Here is a 19,943-nt window from a genome sequence, read left to right as displayed (position 1 = left end):
ACACTCCGTGCAGAGTGCCAAAGTGGGGCTCAAACCCACAACTGTGAGATCATGACCTGAGCTGAAATCAAGAATCCATGCTTAACCTACAGAGCCACCCAGGTGCCCCCATACTGCAGACTTATTAAAAAAAAAAACAAAATCAGAAGTGATTATATAAGATATTGCTTTTCTTTTTTCTTTCTTTCTTTTTTTTTTTTTTTAATATTTATTTGTGGGAGGGTGCAAGCAGGGGAGGGACAGAGAGGGAGCAGAGGATCCAAAGTGGGGCTCCGTGCTGACAGCTTGGAGCCCAGCACGAGGCTCAGCACGGGGCTTGAACTCACCAACCATGATATCATGACCTGAGCTGAAGTCTGATTGATAGTCAGCTGACTGAGCCACAGATACCCCTGTTTCCTTTTAAAATTAGTTTTTTTTGTGGTGTTGGTGCAAATAATGTTTGTCTTTATAAGGAAGGCTCCCCTGCCCCCACACCCCCTTTCTCTGTGGTCATCTTTTTCCTTCTGATTCTTTGATTTGGGCATTTAATCACTTGTTGGGAAATACTTGAAGCAATCAACCTTGGCTCCATATTCTTTTCTTTGTATTTTTTTAAGTTTTTTTTTTTTTTTAAAGTAATCTCTATACCCCATGGGCTCAGACTCATGACCCCAAGATCAAGAGTCATGTGCTCCATCTACTGAGCCAGCCAGGCGCCCTGCTCCATTTTTAACTTTTATTATTTTTTAAATGTTTGTTTATTTTTGTGGGAGAGAGTCAGCCTGTGAGTGCACAAGTAGGGGAGGGGCTGAGGGAGAGGGAGACACTGAATCAGGAACAGACTCCAGGCTCTGAGCTGTCTGTCAGCACAGAGCCTGACTTGGGGCTTGAACTCCTGAACCCAGAGGTCATGTGTGAACTGAGCCAAAGTCATGTGCTTAACTGACTGAGCCACCCAGGCGCCTCTCCATTTTTAACTTTAGAAAAAAATTTCAAATATCCAAGTAAAACTTGTGACACAAAAGTTAGAAAGAAAACATGACTTTAGCTAAATATGTTTTTGTATTAAATCCTTAGGGAATAAATACCCATGGGGTATTGGTCCTTTCAGTATTTCCCCGCTCCACCGCTGGTTTAAAATTACCTCTTCAAATGCCAGGCACCCTGTTTTAATGGGATGGCAAATCAGAACTTTTTGTAATACTTAAAGGCCATTTATGTCTTCTGTTTTACAGTTAAGTTTTACTTCTCTTTGCCAAAAGGGTTGAAGAAATGGTATTTGTGTTAACTCATCACCTTCTTGCTTTGTGGATAGATAAAATGCCTTTCTGCAGCTTTTTTTTTTTTTGTAAATATTTTGCTATTGTGTATTAAATACTGCATGGTTTGCCCAAGCTAAGATGAAACCACATCATAATCAATAAGTATTTTGCGTTTTCTTTCATTATATACTCAAAGTCATGCCTACTGCACCTCTAGACATTTCATTAAATCTGATGATACAGCAAACACTCCCAAAATAAACTTAGATTGTATTGCAGTTTCACTTAACAGTATATAAAATGCTGTGTTGTGACAGGTATCAACTATCCATTAGATACTGAATCAATTTTTCTTAAGCACTACTAACTGCTTACTTTTCTTGAAGCTAGATCATTCTGAAAATTTCCTGTTAGACCTGTGAGTGCGAACATATGGTATCTGTCCTTCTCTGCCTGACTTCTTTCGCTTAGCATGACACCCTCGAGGTCCATCCACTTTGCTACAAATGGCCATATGTCATTCCCTCTCATTGCCATGTAGTACTCCATCGTGTATATATACCACGTCTTCTTGATCCACTCATCAGGTGATGGACATTTAGGCTTTTTCCATGTTTTGGCTGTTGTTGACATTGCTCTGCAGCTTTCTTAAATGAGCACTAGAAGAGAAGAGATGGCATTGAATTTGGATCTCTTTGAACAAATGTTTGTGTTAATTGATAAACAAGGCACTGTCTTTGCTTTAGGATCAGGCAGTTGTTGTTAGGACAACAGATTGGATAAAATATGGGATATTAGCTATAATAGAGAAATGAAGAAATAGTTTTCTGAAGAAGATAAATTGGGGAAGTGATAAATTAAGGAAGGCTTCATAGAGGAAATAACTTTTTATTTTATTATTTTGGTAGAGCATGAGCTGGGGAGTGGGGCAGATGGGCGGGGGGAGAGAATCTCAAGCAGCTCCATACCCAATGCAGAGCTTGACGCGAGGCTTGATCTCAAAAATGTGAGATCACGACAAGCCGAGATTAAGAGTTGGATGCTTAACTGACTGAGCCATCAAGGTGTTCCAGAAATAGCATTTGAACCACGTCAAATAGAATGAGTAATAAGCACTCAGATGAAAGCACAGTCCTTGGCACATAGTGCACATAAAAGTTTAGTATATTCTCATATTAGGTGAGAAAGAGGCTCGAAGAGGTTACTTCTGTAAGGTCTCATAGCTTAGTAAGTGGTGGAATTGGTATTTCAGTTGGTTGGTGATGTGCTGGGGCTAGCTAATTGTAAGCTTAAGTTTAGCTTTTAAGAATTTTAGTAAGCGGGTTGGGGCGCCTGGGTGGCTCAGTCAGATAAGCCTCCAACTCGGCTCAGGTCATGATCTCACAGTTTGTGAGTTCAAGCCTCACATTGGGCTCTGTGCTGACAGCTCAGACAGCTCAGAACCTGGAGCCTGCTTCGGATTCTCTCTCTATCTTTCCCTCCCTTGCTCATGCTCTGTCTCTCTCTCTCTCTATTAAAAATAAATAAAAAACAAAAAAATTTATGGGCGCCTGGGTGGCTCAGTCGGTTAAACATCCGGCTTCGGCTCAGGTCAGATCTCACGTTCGTGGGTTCGAGCCCCGCATCAGGCTCTGTGCTGACACCTAGCTCAGAGCCTGGGGCCTGCTTCCGGTTCTGTGTCTCCTTCTCTGTCTGCCCCTCCCCCTCTCATGCTCTGTCTCTCTCTGTATCAAAAATAAATAAAACATTAAAAAAAATTAAAAAAAAATTAAATAAATTCATCTTATAAAAAAATTTTAGTAAGCTCACTGTTAAACTTTATTTTAAAAGTCATTATTAAATGACAAAATTAAATACATTGTATTAAAAGAGGTTTTAAATGCATTTGCATTAAATGCCTTATAAGCTAGTTTATAATTAAAATAAAAATTACATAAACTTAGAATGCCACTGTTATTTAAATTGATACCCAAATTTATCATTTTTGAGGTATTTACATCTGTTGTGTCGAAATATAATACTGTGCAATTGCACATCTCTTCTCAACCCCACATTCAGGGGTGTCACATTGGTAACTTGAAATCTGCCATGTTACTTACACCATGAAAATTGGCAAATGCTATATATACAAATCAGGATTTTTTTTTTTTTAATTGTCTAGCCTTAAAGTGACAGAAAATATTAATGTAGTTTAAATTTAAAAGTGTGTTAGGTCTATAGCTCTGACATATTTCAAATAACACAAGAATTTGAGGAAATACTCTTTCAGAAGTTGAAAATTATTATACAGTTTAGCAAAGAAGTTACATCATTGATGAACTAGTGTTCTGACATCCGTTTTTGTTTGTTTTTTCTTTTTTAAAAATGTTTATTCAATTTTGAGAGAGACTGAGACCGAGCATGAATGGGGAAGGGGCAGAAAAAGAAGACACACAAATCGAAGCCAACTTCAGGCTCTGAGCTGTCTGCACAGAGACCAATGTGGGGCTTGAACTCACAGGTTGTGAGATCATGGCCTGAGCTGAAGTTGGACGCCCAACTGACTGAGCCACCCAGGCGCCCCAGGAGACAACATGTTTATAAACATGATCACATGAATGCTTAGGGTATGTTTTCAGAATAATGAGAAATCTAATACGGAAAAGAGTAAGTGATAAAGCTGGAGAGGTTGGTTGGGCCCAGTAGTAAATGAGGGGCTTTGGATTTTTATTCTATACTTCTGTTTTAGTTGGATTGTAAGGGATGATAGTTAATGTGGAGTGACAGCTTGGAGGATCAGAAGGGTGAAGTACTTAATGAGCACTGACTTTGTTAGCCACTTCAAATGCTCATACCAACCCTAGGAGGCAATAATGTATATTTACAAATAGGGAAATGGAAACTCACTCATCTATTAAATGATAGGTGTCGGTGGCTCAAAGCCCAGAGGCTTTTATAATCATTTGAAAGAAAAAGACCCAATAAGGATGGAAAAGGTGGATTTGAAGAATGTTGACCTGTTTGCTGAGTAGTTACTGTAAAAAGAAGAAAAAATAGAGAATATGAGTTGAGCATCAGGTTAAGGTTAGGGTTTGGAGATGTGTTGGCTTTTGGAAATAGTGTCTGGAATACCTAGGGGACAGTAAGGTGGTGGTAGTAGGGTCTGGAGCTCAGAAGGAATCTGTTGATAGAAACTAAAATTTCTAAACCTCAGTATAGGTAAAGGCATGAAAAAGTTTAAGATTATTTAAGAATATTGGTAATAAAAATAATGGCTGAAATTATTGAACACTGTACAATATCAAGCACATATCTGTCCTGATTAATTTACGTATTTGTAAGTTTTCATCTAATTATTATGGGGTAGGTGCAGCTATTTGCCTTCTACAGATAATGATGCTGATTGGCTCTCAGCATGGATCCACTGTGCTGGTAAAGTCTGTGAGCCTGAGTTTAGGTCCAGCGAGCCTAAACCTGTAACAAAGCCCTTTGCTTTTGCATGCGTGACTCAGTCTCCCTGGCTGTCTCTGGTTTTTGGGGATAAGAAAAAAAAAACAGATAAAGACTGAAGCACAGAAAAGAATAACTTTGGGGACACCTGGCTGGCTCTATCAGTTAACCGTCTGACTTAACCCAGGTCATGATCTCACGGTTTGTGGGTTTGAGTTCTGCATCGGGTTCTGTGCTGACACCTCAGAGCCTGGAGCCTGCCTCAGATTCTGTTCTTTGCCTTTCCTCTGCTTATGCACATAGTCTCTCTCTCTCTCAAAAATAAACGTTAAAAAAAAAGGAAAACAATATTAAAAAATTAACTTTGTAATGTTAGGTAAGCTGAGAAAGCAAAGCTGGTGTACTTGTTTCTGCAGTCCAGTTCTAGGACCAACGCACAGTAAGAGAAGAGGGCCTGAGAAATAACTCCAATATCCCCATTTACAGGATGGGTTAAAGAGAGCAGTGGAGTATAATCAGATTATTCAGAGGCTGCAGAGATGTAGCTGATGATTGGGAATGCCAGTGGCTATCTTGAACAACATTGAGAGCTCTTTGTTGTTCGATGTTTCAAAGTTTTGGGGGGCGCCTGGGTGGCTCAGTTGGTTAAGCCTCCAACTTCGGCTCAGGTCAGATCTCACGTTCATGGGTTCGAGCCCCGCATCAGGCTCTGTGCTGACAGCTAGCTCAGAGCCTGGAGCCTGCTTTGGGTTCTGTGTCTCCTCTCTCTGCCCCTCCCCTTCTCATGCTCTGTCTCTCTCTGTATCAAAAATAAATAAAACATTTAAAAAACAAAACAAAACAAAGTTTTGGTGTCTGTCATTCAACAGACTTTGTATTTTTTCTATATTGTTCCAACTCCTCTCTATCCAGGAGGTATTCCAAGTCTTAAAGAGATTTAGTGAAGTTTGAGCTGCTGGAAGTAAGATTGTTTTCTTTCTTTTCTTTTTTTTTTTAGTTTATTTATTTTGAGAGACAGCATGTGTACAAATAGGGGAGGGGCAGAGAGACAGAGAAGGAGAGAGAATCCCAAGCACCTCTGCATTGCCAGCAAAGAGCCTGATGTGGATCTGGAACTTGTAAACTGTGAGATCATGACTGAGCCACCCAGGTGCCTTAAGACCAGTTTTTATAGTTAGTATGTGCTTTTCTGGTAAATTAGACCATATAAAAATGTCTTAAATTCAACTGGGTATTAAAAATGACAATATTATTATTATTATTTTTTTTTTTTGCTTTTTTGTCTTTTTTTATGGTTTAAGATTGATCAGAGGGGACTGCTGTTTTTCAAACATCACCATTTTGGGATAAGGATAGTTAGAATTCTAGCATCATTTATGATCCACTCTGAATAGTGTAAACCAAGAATTACTCAGATGCATTTTGTTTTAATGTTTATTTATTTTGAGAGAGAAAGAGACAGAGAGAGAGAGAGAGGCATGAACAGGGGAGGAGCAGAGAGGGAGACACAGAATCTGAAGCAGGCTCCAGGCTCTGAGCCATCAGCACAGAGCTCAACGTGGGGCTCGAACCCACAAACTGCGAGATCATGACCTGAGCTGAAGTCAGATGCTCAACTGACTGAGCCACCCAGGCGCTCCAACATTTATCATTTTAAATGTTTGTTTTAATTTTAAGATATTTAAATATAAAAAAATTTTAAATGTCTTTTTATTTTTGTTTTATAGAGAGAGGGTGCAATTGGAGGTAGGGGATCAGACAGAGAGGGAGACACAGAATTTGAAGCCGGCTCCAGGCTGTCAGGGCAGAGCCCATCTGTGGGCTCGAACCCACAAACATTGAGATAACAACCTGAACTGAAGTCTGATGCTTAACCAACTACCCAGGCGCCTGTTTATTTTTGAGAGAGAGTGCGTGCATGCACGAGTGTGCACATGGGGGAGGGGCAGACAGAAAGAAGGATTCTCCGTATCTAAAGCATGATCTGTACTGACAGCAGAGAGCTCAATGCAGGGCTTGAACACAGGAACTGAACTGTGAGACCATGACCTGAATGAACCAAAGCCAGACGCTTAACAGACTGAGCCACCCAGGCACTCCTGCATTTGTCTTTTTTTTAAATGTGGGGTTCCAACTCACAACCTGAGATCATGGTCTGCCAACTGAGCTAGCCAGGCACCCCCACATTTATCATTTAAAACAGCTAACAGGGATGTTCTGATACCTGCTGATGCTATGCACCTCTGTGGGTATATGAGAAGAGCATAATTGAAACTTAAACCTTTGTTTAAGCACTCAGGTTATACTTCCTGATCCCAGGCATCAAAATGGAGCTAATTAGATCTACTCTACCTAACCTTGTTTAAGTTGCCACTAATGACTGGCAGTGGGAATAGGAGGAACACAAATAGCTCTGGGTATAATGTACACTGAAAAGGTTATAAGATTGTGGGTGGGGCTTTAGTCTACCCCACCCATTTTGTACACAAACTTGTGAGATTAGTTTATTTCTGAGGGAGAAAGCGCTAGTGGGGGAGGGGCTGAGAGGGAGGGAGACAGAGAAACTGAGTCAGGCTCTGAGTTGTCCATGCACAAAGCCCAGTGTGGAACTCGAACTCATGAACAGTGAGATCATGACCTGAGCCAAGTTGGACACTCAAATGACTGAGCCACTGAGGTTCCTCAAGATTACTTCTGTTTAGTGGCAGAGCCAGAAAAAGAACCCAGACAAGTTCTTGGGTAATTCAAGTCATTTATGACAAATGTTACTTTCCTTTTTTTCAGATGGGGGAAGGGATTCTATGAAGTATGTTGCATATTATGGGTCTTAAATTATTTAGGCATGTATACTAGGTTGATACTATTTATAGAGAGCATGAACCCTAGATTCTGTGGTCTGGTTAATGTATCAAATATATAGTAGCAGAAAGGCTACTCTAGAAGATCTGATACCATATCTACCATTATGACTGATTAGAGCAAGTAAACTTCTCTGAGTCTTAGTAGTTTTTAATTTTTTTTTTATGGTTTATATTTGAGACAGAGACAGCATGAGTGGGGCAGGGACAGAAAGAGAGGGAGACACAATCTGAAACAGGCTCCAGGCTCTGAGCTGTCGGCACAGAACCTGATGTGGGGCTCAAACCTACTAACTGTGAGATCATGACCTGAGCCAAAGTTGGACGTTTAATCAACTGAACCACCCAGGTGCCCCAGGGTCTTAGTATATTTTTTTAATGTTTTATTTATTTTTGATACAGAGAGAGACAGAGCATGAGAGGGGGAGGGGCAGAGAGAGAAGCAGACACAGAACCGGAAGCAGGCTCCAGGCTCTGAGCTAGCCGTCAGCACAGAGCCCGACGCGGGGCTCGAACCCACGAACGTGAGAACTGACCTGAGCTGAAGTCGGATGCTTAACCGACTGAGCCACCCAGGCGCCCCTTTAGTATTTTTTAAAAAATCAGAAAAATACCACAATACTATTGTGTTGTTATGATTAAATTATATATAAATTGTTTGCATATAGGTCTTTTATGAATGATTGTGATTTGTGATATTAAGCATATATATACCTGTATATACACATAATATACATACACATTTGTTTGATTGGATCATTCATTAAATTTTTTTTTTTTTTTAATTTTTGTTTGAAGGTTTATTCATTTTTCAGAGATAGAGCATGAGGGTGGGAGGGGCAGAGAGAGAGGGAGACACAGAATCAGAAGCAGGCTCCACACTCCAAGTTGTCAGCAAACAGCCTGATGTGGGGCTTGAACTCATGGATTGTGAGATCATGACCTGAGCCAAAGTAGGACACTTAACCAACTGAGCCATCCAGGTGCCCCTCATTAAATTCTTGAACAACTTTTGACATAGTCCTACTGAGTTTCCATTTTAGGGTCCAACCCTTAGAATGCATGAAGAAGGCATGAGAGTGAAAGGGTGGTTAGTTAAGAGTTTAGCAAATTCCAGGGGAGAGATGACCATATGCTAGACTGGAGAGGTTGTAATGGAGGTGTTGAGGATGATTCTACTGGAAAATTTTGAAGGTGGAGCTGGAGGATATCATCAGCTGGAATGCATATTCTAATGACTATTTCATTCTGAATTTATCTGTCAAATGCAAAATATACTTGTACTGGGGATAGAGGGGGTTTGACAAGTTATTAAAAACCTTATTTAATTGTATTCTGAAGTGTTTTGAGAATTTGGTTTTATTGTGAAATTAGTTTCAGTTCAAATGTAGTTTTTACTGGAAAGCCAAAGAATTATTCAGAGAATTATCAAGCCTGTCAAACCATTTCATTTGATTTGGAGCTTAGTGTTTTCTAATTTTACTTTTGGTGAAGCTGAAAAATGTTAATGTATTATTTCTTTTACCTTTTGTTCTGTTATTAGTCAAATTTATTATTCAGGTACTGAATATAGGGCTTATCCAGGCTTTTTACTTCTAACCCTTTTGGTAAAATATGTCTAGGAGTTCAGCTTCTAATTAGCAGTCTTGTAAAAGAATTTGATAAGTAGGAAATGTTACTAGTTAATACATTAACTTCATCTTGTTGCCCATTTCCCAGAAATTCATCCCAACTAAATGTACATTACTGTACCTATAAAAACTTAAAGGAGACGAGAAGGTAGAACATAAATATTTTTGGTAGAAGATTAAGATCTATCTATCTTATCTTTAAAACTACATGTATTTTTTAAAGGCTTTATTTTTCAGTGATGTGTGTACCCAGTGTGGAGCTCAGAGTTACAACCTTGAGGTCAAGAGTCACATGCTTTACCAACTGAGCCAGCCAGGAGCACCGAGTAGAAGATATTGATAAAATACTACAGCCCAGCTTTAAATTGGAGAGTTGATTGAAAACATTTTTATTCCCTCACCTATGGAGGGTGGAATATTATATATAACTCATTAGACTCATTTAACCATGGACCACGAAGGTTGATTTTATAAGCCACATAAAACCGTGAAAGGGATTTATTTTTTTATCAAATCTTTAAAATTTAGGTCTCATTTGACACAGTGTTACATTAGTGCAACATAGTAGATTTGACTAGACAAGTCTATATGTTCCACTCTGCTCACCACAAATGTAGCTACCATCTGTCACCATACAAGACTATTCTAGTACCATTTGTATTCCCTTGCTATTTGTTTTATCCTCTTACTCATTCCATAACCGGAAGAATGTCAGTCTCCTTCACTTATTTGCCTACTCTTCCCACCTCCCCTCTTGCAACCGTCAGTTTGTTCTCTCTATTTATGGGTCTGTTTTTGCTTTTTGTTTTCTTGTTTTGTTTTTTTTTATTTTTAATTAAAAAAATTTTTAATGTTTTATTTATTTTTGAGAGAGAGAGAGAGAGAGGGAGACACAGAATCCGAAGACAGGCTCCAGGCTCTGAGCTAGCTGTCAGCACAGAGCCCGATGTGGGGCTGGAACCCACGAACTGTGAGATCACGGCCTGAGCCAATGTCAGACACTTAACCAACTGAGCCACCTAGGCACCCCAATTGTTTTTTTCTTTTTAGATTTTACATATAAGTGAAATGAATCATATGGTATATGTCTCCGTGACAGTGATTTTAGTCTAGGGGCTCCTGGGTGGCCCTGTCGTTAAGCATCCTACTTTGGCTCAGGTCATAATCTCACAGTTTAGTGAGTTCAAGCCCATAGTCAAGCTCCATGCTGACAGCTCAGAACCTGGCGCTTGCTTTGGATTCTGTCTCCCTCTCTTTCTCTGTCCCTCCCCCTCATACTCTCTCAAAAATAAACATTAAAAAAAAGTGATTTTAGAATAATCACATTTTTTCAGAAGTTAGTCTATCTCAGCACTTTTATTTTCAGCCAGGGACGCTGAAATTTCTCTTCTGTCAAGGCCCATGGAGACAGGAAAATTAGTTGAGGGCTATATAAGTAAATTTAATTCTGGGGATGAACATAAGATTTTAAAGTTAATAAAATCATACAAACAAATAAAATATGCCTCAGTTGTGTTTCATGGCTTCTTAAGAGCTTGTTTGGAGGTTCTAGCAGGGGAGCGCAGCTACTCGTATACCCTGACCGAAGAATGGTCCTCCTCGATGGTCGTCCTCTTCGACCGAGCGTGCAGCTTCAGGAGGGACGCACATGGAGTGGTGAGGGAGGAAAGGGACACCCGCCTAGCCAGCCAGATCAGCCGAATCAACCCTGGCGATCAGTGGGGTGACAGATGTTGCAGCCAGATCGCCCTCACATCCTCATGGCTTCTTAAAAGTGTAGGGAGTGGGGTGGTAGAAACATAAGAGAAGGGTATCAAGCTAAATTTAGGAAAAGTCAGAGAGATCTAGATGTATTCCAGGAAGAGGTTTTGATGTGCTGATTTTAAGTAACATTGCCACCTTGTGGCTTTTAGGATATTTTTAGGAAATTTTGTATTTTACAATAGTAGATGTAAAATGGGGAGGGGCTCAGGTGGTATGCATGGTTAGTATCGGTATTACCTTTAATTATTTAAGTGGCAGGCCAGATGCTGAGGGCTAGAAACTTCTTCCTTTGGTTTACACTTTATTATCTTTATAAATTTATCTTATTTCTTAAGACTGTTTCTTTAGTCTCATCATTGTTCTTGTTGATATGGTGGATTGATTCAAAGGTTAGTGATGAATGTCCTAATGGGGATTTTGGGGATGGGGTATGAATTCAGTAAGATCTTGCTCTACGAATTTCCTCTATTCTTTATTTATTAGCACAATGTCCTAAAGCTCTAGGAAAGCCTTGTAGCTGCCCTTCTAGCATTTGGGCTGTTTTTTGGTTAACTGGGACTTTATAATTAATTTTATGTTTGTGCCTGAGGATCTTAGGTTTGCCTCTCTGTGGACAGCAAATCCATGGCAAGAGCTTAACCTCGAGTGACCACTTAACACAGATCTCCCTATAACTGTCTAGCCTGTTACTTTAGGAGCAGTGGGTTAAAAAGAACGGGTAGGCAGGTACCACACGACAGTACCATGGGTGTAAAACAGCTTGGCATACCGCTTTCCTAGCTACAGTGAGTCAGTAGCATCTTCATGTTATTTTTTTTCCATTCTTTTTTTTAAGTCTTTATTTTATTTTGAGAGAAAGAGAGAGAGCAGGGGAGGATCAGAGAGAAAGGGAGACGCAGAATCCGAAGCAGGCTCCAGGCTCTGAGCTATCAGCACAGAGCCCGACGTGGGGCTCGTACCCACAAACCATGAGATCATGACCTGAGCCGAAGTCGGACACTTACCCCTTACCCGACTGAGCCACCCAGGCGCCCCAGCATCTTCATGTTAAAAGCTTGAGTGTTCCAATAAGATGCAAATGTATGTTTTGCTTAAGGCAATTCTGGCTGAGACTTGGACCCTTTTGCCTTTATGTGCTCTTCTCTCTTCCCTTCATTGTATATCCATCATCTTTTCCCTGATTCACCCACTCCTTCCTTTTTACTTATTAAATATTACCGGGGTAGGATTGGTTGATTAGAAATGTCAATAAATACAGCTGATCTACAAGTGAAGCCCTTTGACCATAAATTGCTAAAGCATTTAGTGGAATTGTTCTCAATGGTTATAGGAAATAGTCATAAAAGTGAAAGCTGCGGTAAGAGAAGTCTTCTTTTTTTTAATGTTTGTATTTTGAGAGACAGAGCAAGTGGAAGTTTATTTATTTTGTTTATTTTGAGAGAGAGCAGGGAAAGGGCACAGAGAGAGAAAATCCCAAGCAGGCTCTGCCCTGTCAGCACAAACCACAAGATCATGACCTGAGCTGAAATCAAAGGCCACCCAGGTACCCTGAAACCTAAAAGGTTTTAATGTCCAAAAGTGTATAGAAATGATGCTCTTTGTGTTAAAACCTTCTCTGTTGTCATTCCTTATTCTAAAAGACTTATAAAAAGCTGATAGGTAAATTTTTTGGTTTTTTTATACTATTTAAAAAAATTTTTTTAAATTGATATCTGCACCCAATGTGGGGCTTGAATTCACAACCCTGAGATCAAGAGTTACATGCTCTATTGCCTGAGCCAGCTAGGTACCCCTATTTTCATTTTTGCTAAAATACCCTGTGTTTTGGGGCACCTGGGTGGCTCAGTCGGTTGTCTGACTTCAGCTCAGGTTATGATCTCGTAGTTCATGGGTTCGAGCCCCGTGTCGGGCTCTGTGCTGACGGCTAGCTCCGAGATTGTTGCCGGTCTTCGGATTCTGTGTCTCCCTCTCTCTCTGACCCTTCCCTACTCATGCTGTCTGTCTCTGTCTCTCAAGAAAACAAAAAAACAATCTTCAGTGGTTACATATGTATAGCACACCCCACTCACCCACCTGTTTTGTTTGTGACGTTGCCTTTTGAGGAGTATATGGTGTTTATTTTTGCAGATTGTCCTTTCAGTTTGTCTAAGGTTTCTTCATTATGGACATTCTGATTGTGCTTCTGGCAGGAATATTACATAAGTGATTTTGTGTCCTCCAGTGCCTCACAGTAGGAGACAGTTTATTCCATTATTGGGAATGTTAATTTTGATCACTTCAAGTTCTCTATTGTAAAGCTATTTTTCTTTTAATTGGGAAAATAATTTGAGACTGTAAAAAAATCTTATTCCTCATGAAATTTTGACCCTTTAGTTATAGCATCCATTGCTGATTCTTGCCTAATTCATATATTACTATGATAGTTTACTTACCAAGGTTATGTAATGCTCAGATTGTCACAAATTTGGGCAGTGGGAGGGCCTTCAAGCAAGAACTCACTGGTCCTGTTTCCAATCTGTAATTTTTAAATGAAAATACTTAATTTTTATTTATTTAATTTTTTTAAATTTTATTTTTAAGTAATCTCTACCCCAGCATGGGGCTCAAACTCAGCCCCAAGATCAAAAGTTGCAAAGTTGCATGCACTACTGACTGAGCCAACCAGGCACCCCAATGAAAATACTTTAAAAATCTAATCTAGTATTTAAAATCTTATGAATTGTTTTTATCCGTGCCAAATTTACTTTTCAAGGTAGTGTGATATGAAAACTTAAATAATTTTATAATCTCTGAGAAGATGGATGTTATCTTTGTTATTTGTAAATATATAAGCTTATTTTTTATGTACACATCAAAACTGTATTTGGAAATAGAATACCAGTTACTTCATTTGCTGAGTTGTATCAATGTGATGTGTTCTTGATGTTGATCAGGAGATTAAGACCGTGAATGTTATTTATTTGTATGTAATTTGTGTCATTTAAAATAAACCTGGCATACGGGTTTACATTAGGAAAGAAGTTTGTATTTACCTTCTTTACCTATCATTGTGTAGTTAAGATTCAGGAATAGATTTAGATTATATTTGGGGCAGAACTGAACACAGGTATTTGTGGGACTTAGCACATTATAAAGAGGGACAGACTTCTTTTTAAAAATGTGATGATGCAGTAAGTGCAGGTTCAAAATGCTGGTTTGCGTTTTTTCTGATTAAATATTGTAAATGCTGTTATTAAGCATGCTAATAAACTTACATATATTAGGATAAAACAGATTTAGCAACGTCTTTTTTTCAATGATTACATTATATATATATATATATATATATATATGTATCTTAATTTAAATCCACGTTAGTTAACATATGGTGTAATAATGATTTCAGAAATAGAGTTTAGTGATTCATCACTTACTTACAACACCCAGTGCTCATCCCAGCAAGTGTCCTCCATAATGGCCCTTGCCCATTTAGCCCATCCCCCACCCAGTACCCCTCAGCAGCCTTCAGTATGTTCTCTGTGCTTGAGTCTCTTATGCTTTGTCTTCCTCTGTTTTTATATTATTTTTGCTTCCCTTCCCTTATATGTATCTATTCTGTATCTTAAATTCCACCATATGAGTGAAATCATATGATAATTTATCTTTCTCTAACTGACTTATTTTGCACCCCAGCTCCATTCATGTTCTTGCAAATGTCAAGATTTCATTCCTTTTGATTACCAAGTAATATTGTGTATATGTACCACATCTTCTTTATTCATTCATCTGTCACTGGACATTTAGGCTTCTTCCATACTTTGGCTGTTGTCAGTAGTGCTGCTATAAACTTTGGGGTGCATGTGCCCCTTCCAAACAGCACTTCTGTATGCTTTGGATAAATACCTAGTAGTGTAATTGCTGGATCATAAGGTAGTTCTATTTTTAATTTTTTGAGGAAGCTCCATACTGTTTTCCAAAGTGCATTTTCAGTTTGCATTCCCAGCAGATTCTAGGTTTTCTAATTTAGCAGTACAGTTTGGGCTACATAAGTTTATTTGTATTGCTTGGGTTACACTATATTAAAATAAGAGATAGTAGACCATTTTTTCCCTTGTTTATGAAATGTGATTGACATACAACATTGTATTAGTTTAAAGGTATAGAATGTAATGATTTGATATAAATGATTGCCACAATAAGTTAACGTCTGTCACTTGACATAGTTAATGATTTGTTTTCTTGTGATGAACACCAGAATTTTATTTAAAAGTCAACTGTAGGGGCGCTGGGGTAGCTCAGTCGGTTAAGCGTCCGGCTTCGGCTCAGGTCATGATCTTATAGTTCATGGGTTTGAGTCCCGCAACGGGCTTTGTGCTGACAGCTATCTCAGATCCTGGAGCCTGTTTCGGATTCTGTGTCTCCCTCTCTCTCCGACCCTCCCCTGCTTGCACTGTCTCTCTCCATCTCTCAAAAATAAAAATAGAAAACATTTAAAAAATTATAAAAGTCTTCTGTAGCGGGGGCACCTAGGTGGCTCTGTGAATTAAGCGTTGGACTTCAGCTCAGGTCATGATCTCATGGTTCGTGGGTTTGAGCCCTGTGTTGGGCTCTGTGCTGAGTCAGTTCAGAGCTGGAGCCTGTTTCAGATCCTGTGTCTCCTCCTCTCCCTGCCACCCCCACCCACCTCTTGCACTGTCCTTCTCTGTCTCAAAAATGAATAAACATTAAAAAAAATTAAAAATAAAGTCTCTTGTAGCCTGTTACCTGTTGCTAAATTCATAAGTAGTTTGTGAGTGAGGTTAATTGAAGACCTATTTGTTAATTTGCTTTCTAGGAGGTTTTGGTTGAGTTGGGACTAATCCTTATTAGAACAGTGCAATTTAATTTTTAGTTGTGGATGCAGATTTTAGAAGGACATTGCAAGCTGTGGTGGTTAAGGAAGTATCAAGGAAGGAAGGGGTTTGTGGGTTCAAACCCGCATCAGGCTCTGTGCTGACAGCTTGGAGCCTGGAGCCTGCTTCGGATTCTGTGTCTCCCTCTCTTTCTGTCTCTCCCTCCCTCCATCTCTCTCTCCTCTTCCCCCTCTCCCTCCTGCCTCCTCACTTATTCCTTCCCTGCCCCTTTCTCCCTTCCTCACCCCCCCAAAAATAAACATTAAAAAAACAAACCCCTGAAGTATCCAGATTTTCTCATGCCCAAGGGTAGATTTGGGTCCGTACTAGAAGAGGGGTTAGGTAAATGGTATCCATCCAAATTATGAAAGATAAAACCAGGTAGATGAGCTTAAAATTAATGAGAAGCAAAGGGCTATTTAAAGTTTGACTTCAGTCAACTGCAGAGATTTGAGAGAGAGAGAGAGAGAGAGAGAGAGTGAGGTGGGGAGGGGAGAGGAGAGGAGTCCAACACAAAAAGACCTCAAAAGTTTTGATTCCCCTCACTTTTTTGCCCTTTCTATATTATCTTCCAAAGTTTTAGTAATAAACATACTACTTGTAATAGGAAATGGAACATCAGAAATAGATAACTGGGTGCCTGGGTGGCTCAGTGGGTTAAAAGTGTCCGACTCAATCTCTGCTCAAGTCTTGATCTCAGCATCGTGAGTTCAAGTCTTGCGTTAGGCTACATGCTGGAGTCTACTTAAAGAAAAAGATAACTTCTTTCTGAATACTGTTTTTATATCTATAGGGTAGTCCGTTCATCATAAAGCTTCACTTAACTTGGTTGACTTTTATATATATGTTTGTAATAACTTGGTATAGCGTAAGAACTTATATGGTATATAGTCCTAGGTTTGAATCTTGGATCTTATTAGGTAATCCTGGTCAAGTAACTTTTTTGAACTTTAGTTTTCTTATGTCAGGAATAATAACAGTCTTTACGGGGTGGTTATGAAGATCATTATTATGTACAGTGTCTGGAACATGGAAGCCCATAAGTAGTAGTTAGCTGTTCTTGGTAGGAATCGTATTTACCATGGGGCAAATGGGAGCAGATGATTGATTCTTCTCTAGCAGATGGATGAATCAGGTAGAAGTTCAGGCCTTGTGCTTCTTAATGTTTTTGCTTTTAAAAGGCACATGTATTGAATTATTGTTTTAAAAAATTTAATATATGAAGCAGTGTGTGAAATGGAAGGCTGTTTAGGCACATGAAGAATGATTTTTACTAGGAAATGAGCATGTAGATTTATTTCAGGGAAAACTTAAGTATTGCAATTTTCAAAATCCCATCCCTAAGTGGATTTTAAACTGTCCCTGTGGGGGAAGAGGATAATTTTCTTTCTTGTTATGGACTAAGAGCTTTCTGTATGTCAGTCCATTAATTCTTCCACAGTCCTGCGAGATATGTATCCTCACTTTATAAAAGAAGGAAATTGAAAGGAAAACAAAAAAGGAAATTGAAGCCTGTGAATATGCTATAGTGCCTTATTAGGACCTAGTATAGGACGACTCTAGTACTGTTAGGGTTTTTTGTTTGTTTTTAGTGTGCCTTATATGCCGCTTCCCTTCTGTAGGCTTTTGATTAGGTCCATATTTTAGATAGACCGACAATTATTAGCCTCAACCAACTATAGTTGGAAAACAAATCTGTTAGGTCATGTAAGAAATTTTAAAGTCAAAGAGAAAATTTCTTTATTAATTGGTGTGATTGAGTGTTACTATTTTGGTTTAAAATACAGGAAGAAAAAGTTTTTATTTGTAAGGAATATTCTATCTAGCACAAATAACTAAATTTCTGTTGAATTATTTATAAAGTAATTTTAATTTTTAAGCATGTTCAGATAAGTTTTAACTAATGATTTCCATTTTTTTTTTAACCTCTGCAGGAACGTCAAGGTCGTGGCAAATAAAAGGCAGTTCTCCACAGACTGCAGCAACGGTTGCATCTGCATATCCTAAGAGGAAAAAAATGACCTTCAAGAGAATTAGGACTTTTTTCTTAATTTCATTGACTTCAGAGACGATTGCAGACTTGCAGTTTAAGTATTGGAATTTCACAAAAGACATAGGACTTAACTGGAAAACGAAAAAAAAAAGAAAAAGAAAAAACTAAACAAAAAATCCCTCTAGGTAGTTTAGGTGAAAAATGTCCCTTTTATTTTGGCTTTGGTTGTGATTTCAGAGCATAATGCTTTGTTTTTTTGTCTTTTTACTATGTTTTTCGGATTTTAAAGTCCGTAAGTGCATACAGTTTTCTCTAATTTTTAAACCCTTTCCTCTCCCCATTTTGACATTTGCACTTGGAGAACACTTGAGTTTCGAAGATTTTGGGCCTCCACCCCAGAAAGTGGGAATTTGGTTTTTCCCTTCCGAACTGGAAGAACATTTTTATGAAGAATTTTTGTCTTGGAGAATTTAACAGTGTTACCCAAGGTTGTGTCTTTTAAGGGTGGTTCATTTTCTCTGACCCTTTGTTACTCAAAGTAAAGTACTAGGAGTCCTAAGAAATTTTCTGTTCTTGTACATTATGCTGATTAAGTCAGGATTAATTTGATTTCAAAGCTAAGAACAGTGGTAAAAACTTGTTTACAGAAATGCATTTTGGAAGAGAAAAATATTGTAAAACGTGTAGTGAATGTTTCTTCAGTTCCTTGTTCAGCCAATGAGGAAAGGGCATTGCCTTTCTTTTTACCATTAATCACTTCTCAATAAACGTGAGATCCTGTTGAGCATCACTTCTAGTACCATTTATTAGTATGATTTGAGTCTGCTATCCTTAATGAAAGATTTGGAGTGTAAGGAGTTTTAAGAGGTAAGATGGCAACTATGTTTAGAAAGTTTGCTGAAATGAAATAGTTCAAGTTTGCTTTTGTATTCAGGGCAGACAGGCATAACTTCTGTAAAGAACAAGGTGGGCCAGAATTCCTAATGCTTCCCAGAGAAGGTAGAGCCACTGCAAAATCATTCAGCACATGTTTGATTGAGTGCATATTAGGTGCCAGGCACTTGTCTAACCCTGTAGAAAACTGGCCAGATAGCTTACAATTTTATTTGCAGAGTAGGTAGAGTCCAGTATCAAGGATGTGTTTAATTTGAAATGTGGCTTATCTGAAGAGTATTCCATGTGGATGCAGGTCCACTCATAATTTCCAGTAAGGCTTGGATCTTTGTGAACCATAAAACAGTAATAATGTTTGGTTCATCTTTGTTTATGTCCCAAGGTTTGGGGGCTTCTCTGCCTTGAAGAGTTCAAGCCCTTGGGGTGTCTCACTGGCTCAGTTGGTAGAGGGTGGGAGTCTTGATCTCCAGGCATGAGTTCAAGCTCTATGTTGGTGTAGAAATGACTTAAGAAAATAAAAGATTTTTAGTTCTTAAGATGTCCCAGTTGTGCACAGTTAGTTAAATGGGTGAAAACTTAGTAATAAGAAAAGGTCCTGAAAATGGGTTTTAATAATGTTTTGTCCTCAAATGACTCACTCATTTGGCTGTTCTATACAGCCCAGGCTATTAAATCCAGGATGTGATAAAACTAATAATGCTAGTTAGTGATTCATTATAGTTGTCACTTCCAGTTGAGAACTTTCTCTGCCTTAGGCACAGTACAATATACTTAGATATTCCTGTTTGCCAGACTTTCTGAAATACCTTTCACCCAAAACTGGGAGTCCTTCGCACAGCTTGAAGATGCCCAATTGATGAATTTAGAATTGTAACATTCATTGTTTATAGTTTTAGTTCATGTCTTGTGTGACATGTAGAGCACTATCATGGGCTTAATTGTCCACACTTTCACCTTCAAAAGGGAAAATATCCTGAGAAAAGCAAATTCAAGGGCAAATTTACAAGTTTTTCTACCTTGTGTTCAAGTTGGATATGAGATTCTTCAAGATTATGTTTTTGCAATTTGAAATGTAAGTTTAAACCGTTGCTTCCCAGTTTTTCTTTTTCATATCACAGGAAATAACTGGAATGGTGTTGGGGGCAAACTCATAGGAATTTGGAGCCTCTGTAAAGGCTGCTCATCTAGCTCTCCCTGAGTGTTGAGAAGGTCCAGATGTTGGATTTGTGTATTTGAAAAAAACCACACACACACACACA

General features: G+C 38.8%; 1 protein-coding gene across 2 annotated transcripts in view; it reads left to right on the top strand.

Annotated features, from left to right (window-relative positions):
• YTHDF2 (YTH N6-methyladenosine RNA binding protein 2) overlaps nt 1-18,580 on the top strand; it is a 31,498-nt gene extending 12,918 nt beyond the window's left edge. For both annotated transcript variants that reach the window (XM_029948499.1, XM_029948500.1), the window contains one exon: nt 17,732-18,580. In XM_029948499.1, the coding sequence (XP_029804359.1) occupies nt 17,732-17,755 (24 nt within the window). In that variant the 3' untranslated portion in view covers nt 17,756-18,580. The remainder of the gene's footprint in view (nt 1-17,731) is intronic.
• Nucleotides 18,581-19,943: the final 1,363 nt, after the last annotated feature.

The sequence above is a fragment of the Suricata suricatta genome, chromosome 8, assembly GCF_006229205.1.
Source record: "Suricata suricatta isolate VVHF042 chromosome 8, meerkat_22Aug2017_6uvM2_HiC, whole genome shotgun sequence".
NCBI lineage: Eukaryota > Metazoa > Chordata > Mammalia > Carnivora > Herpestidae > Suricata > Suricata suricatta.
The sequence above is the reverse complement of the archived record's forward strand: the minus strand, read 5'-3'. Positions and strand labels throughout refer to the sequence as shown.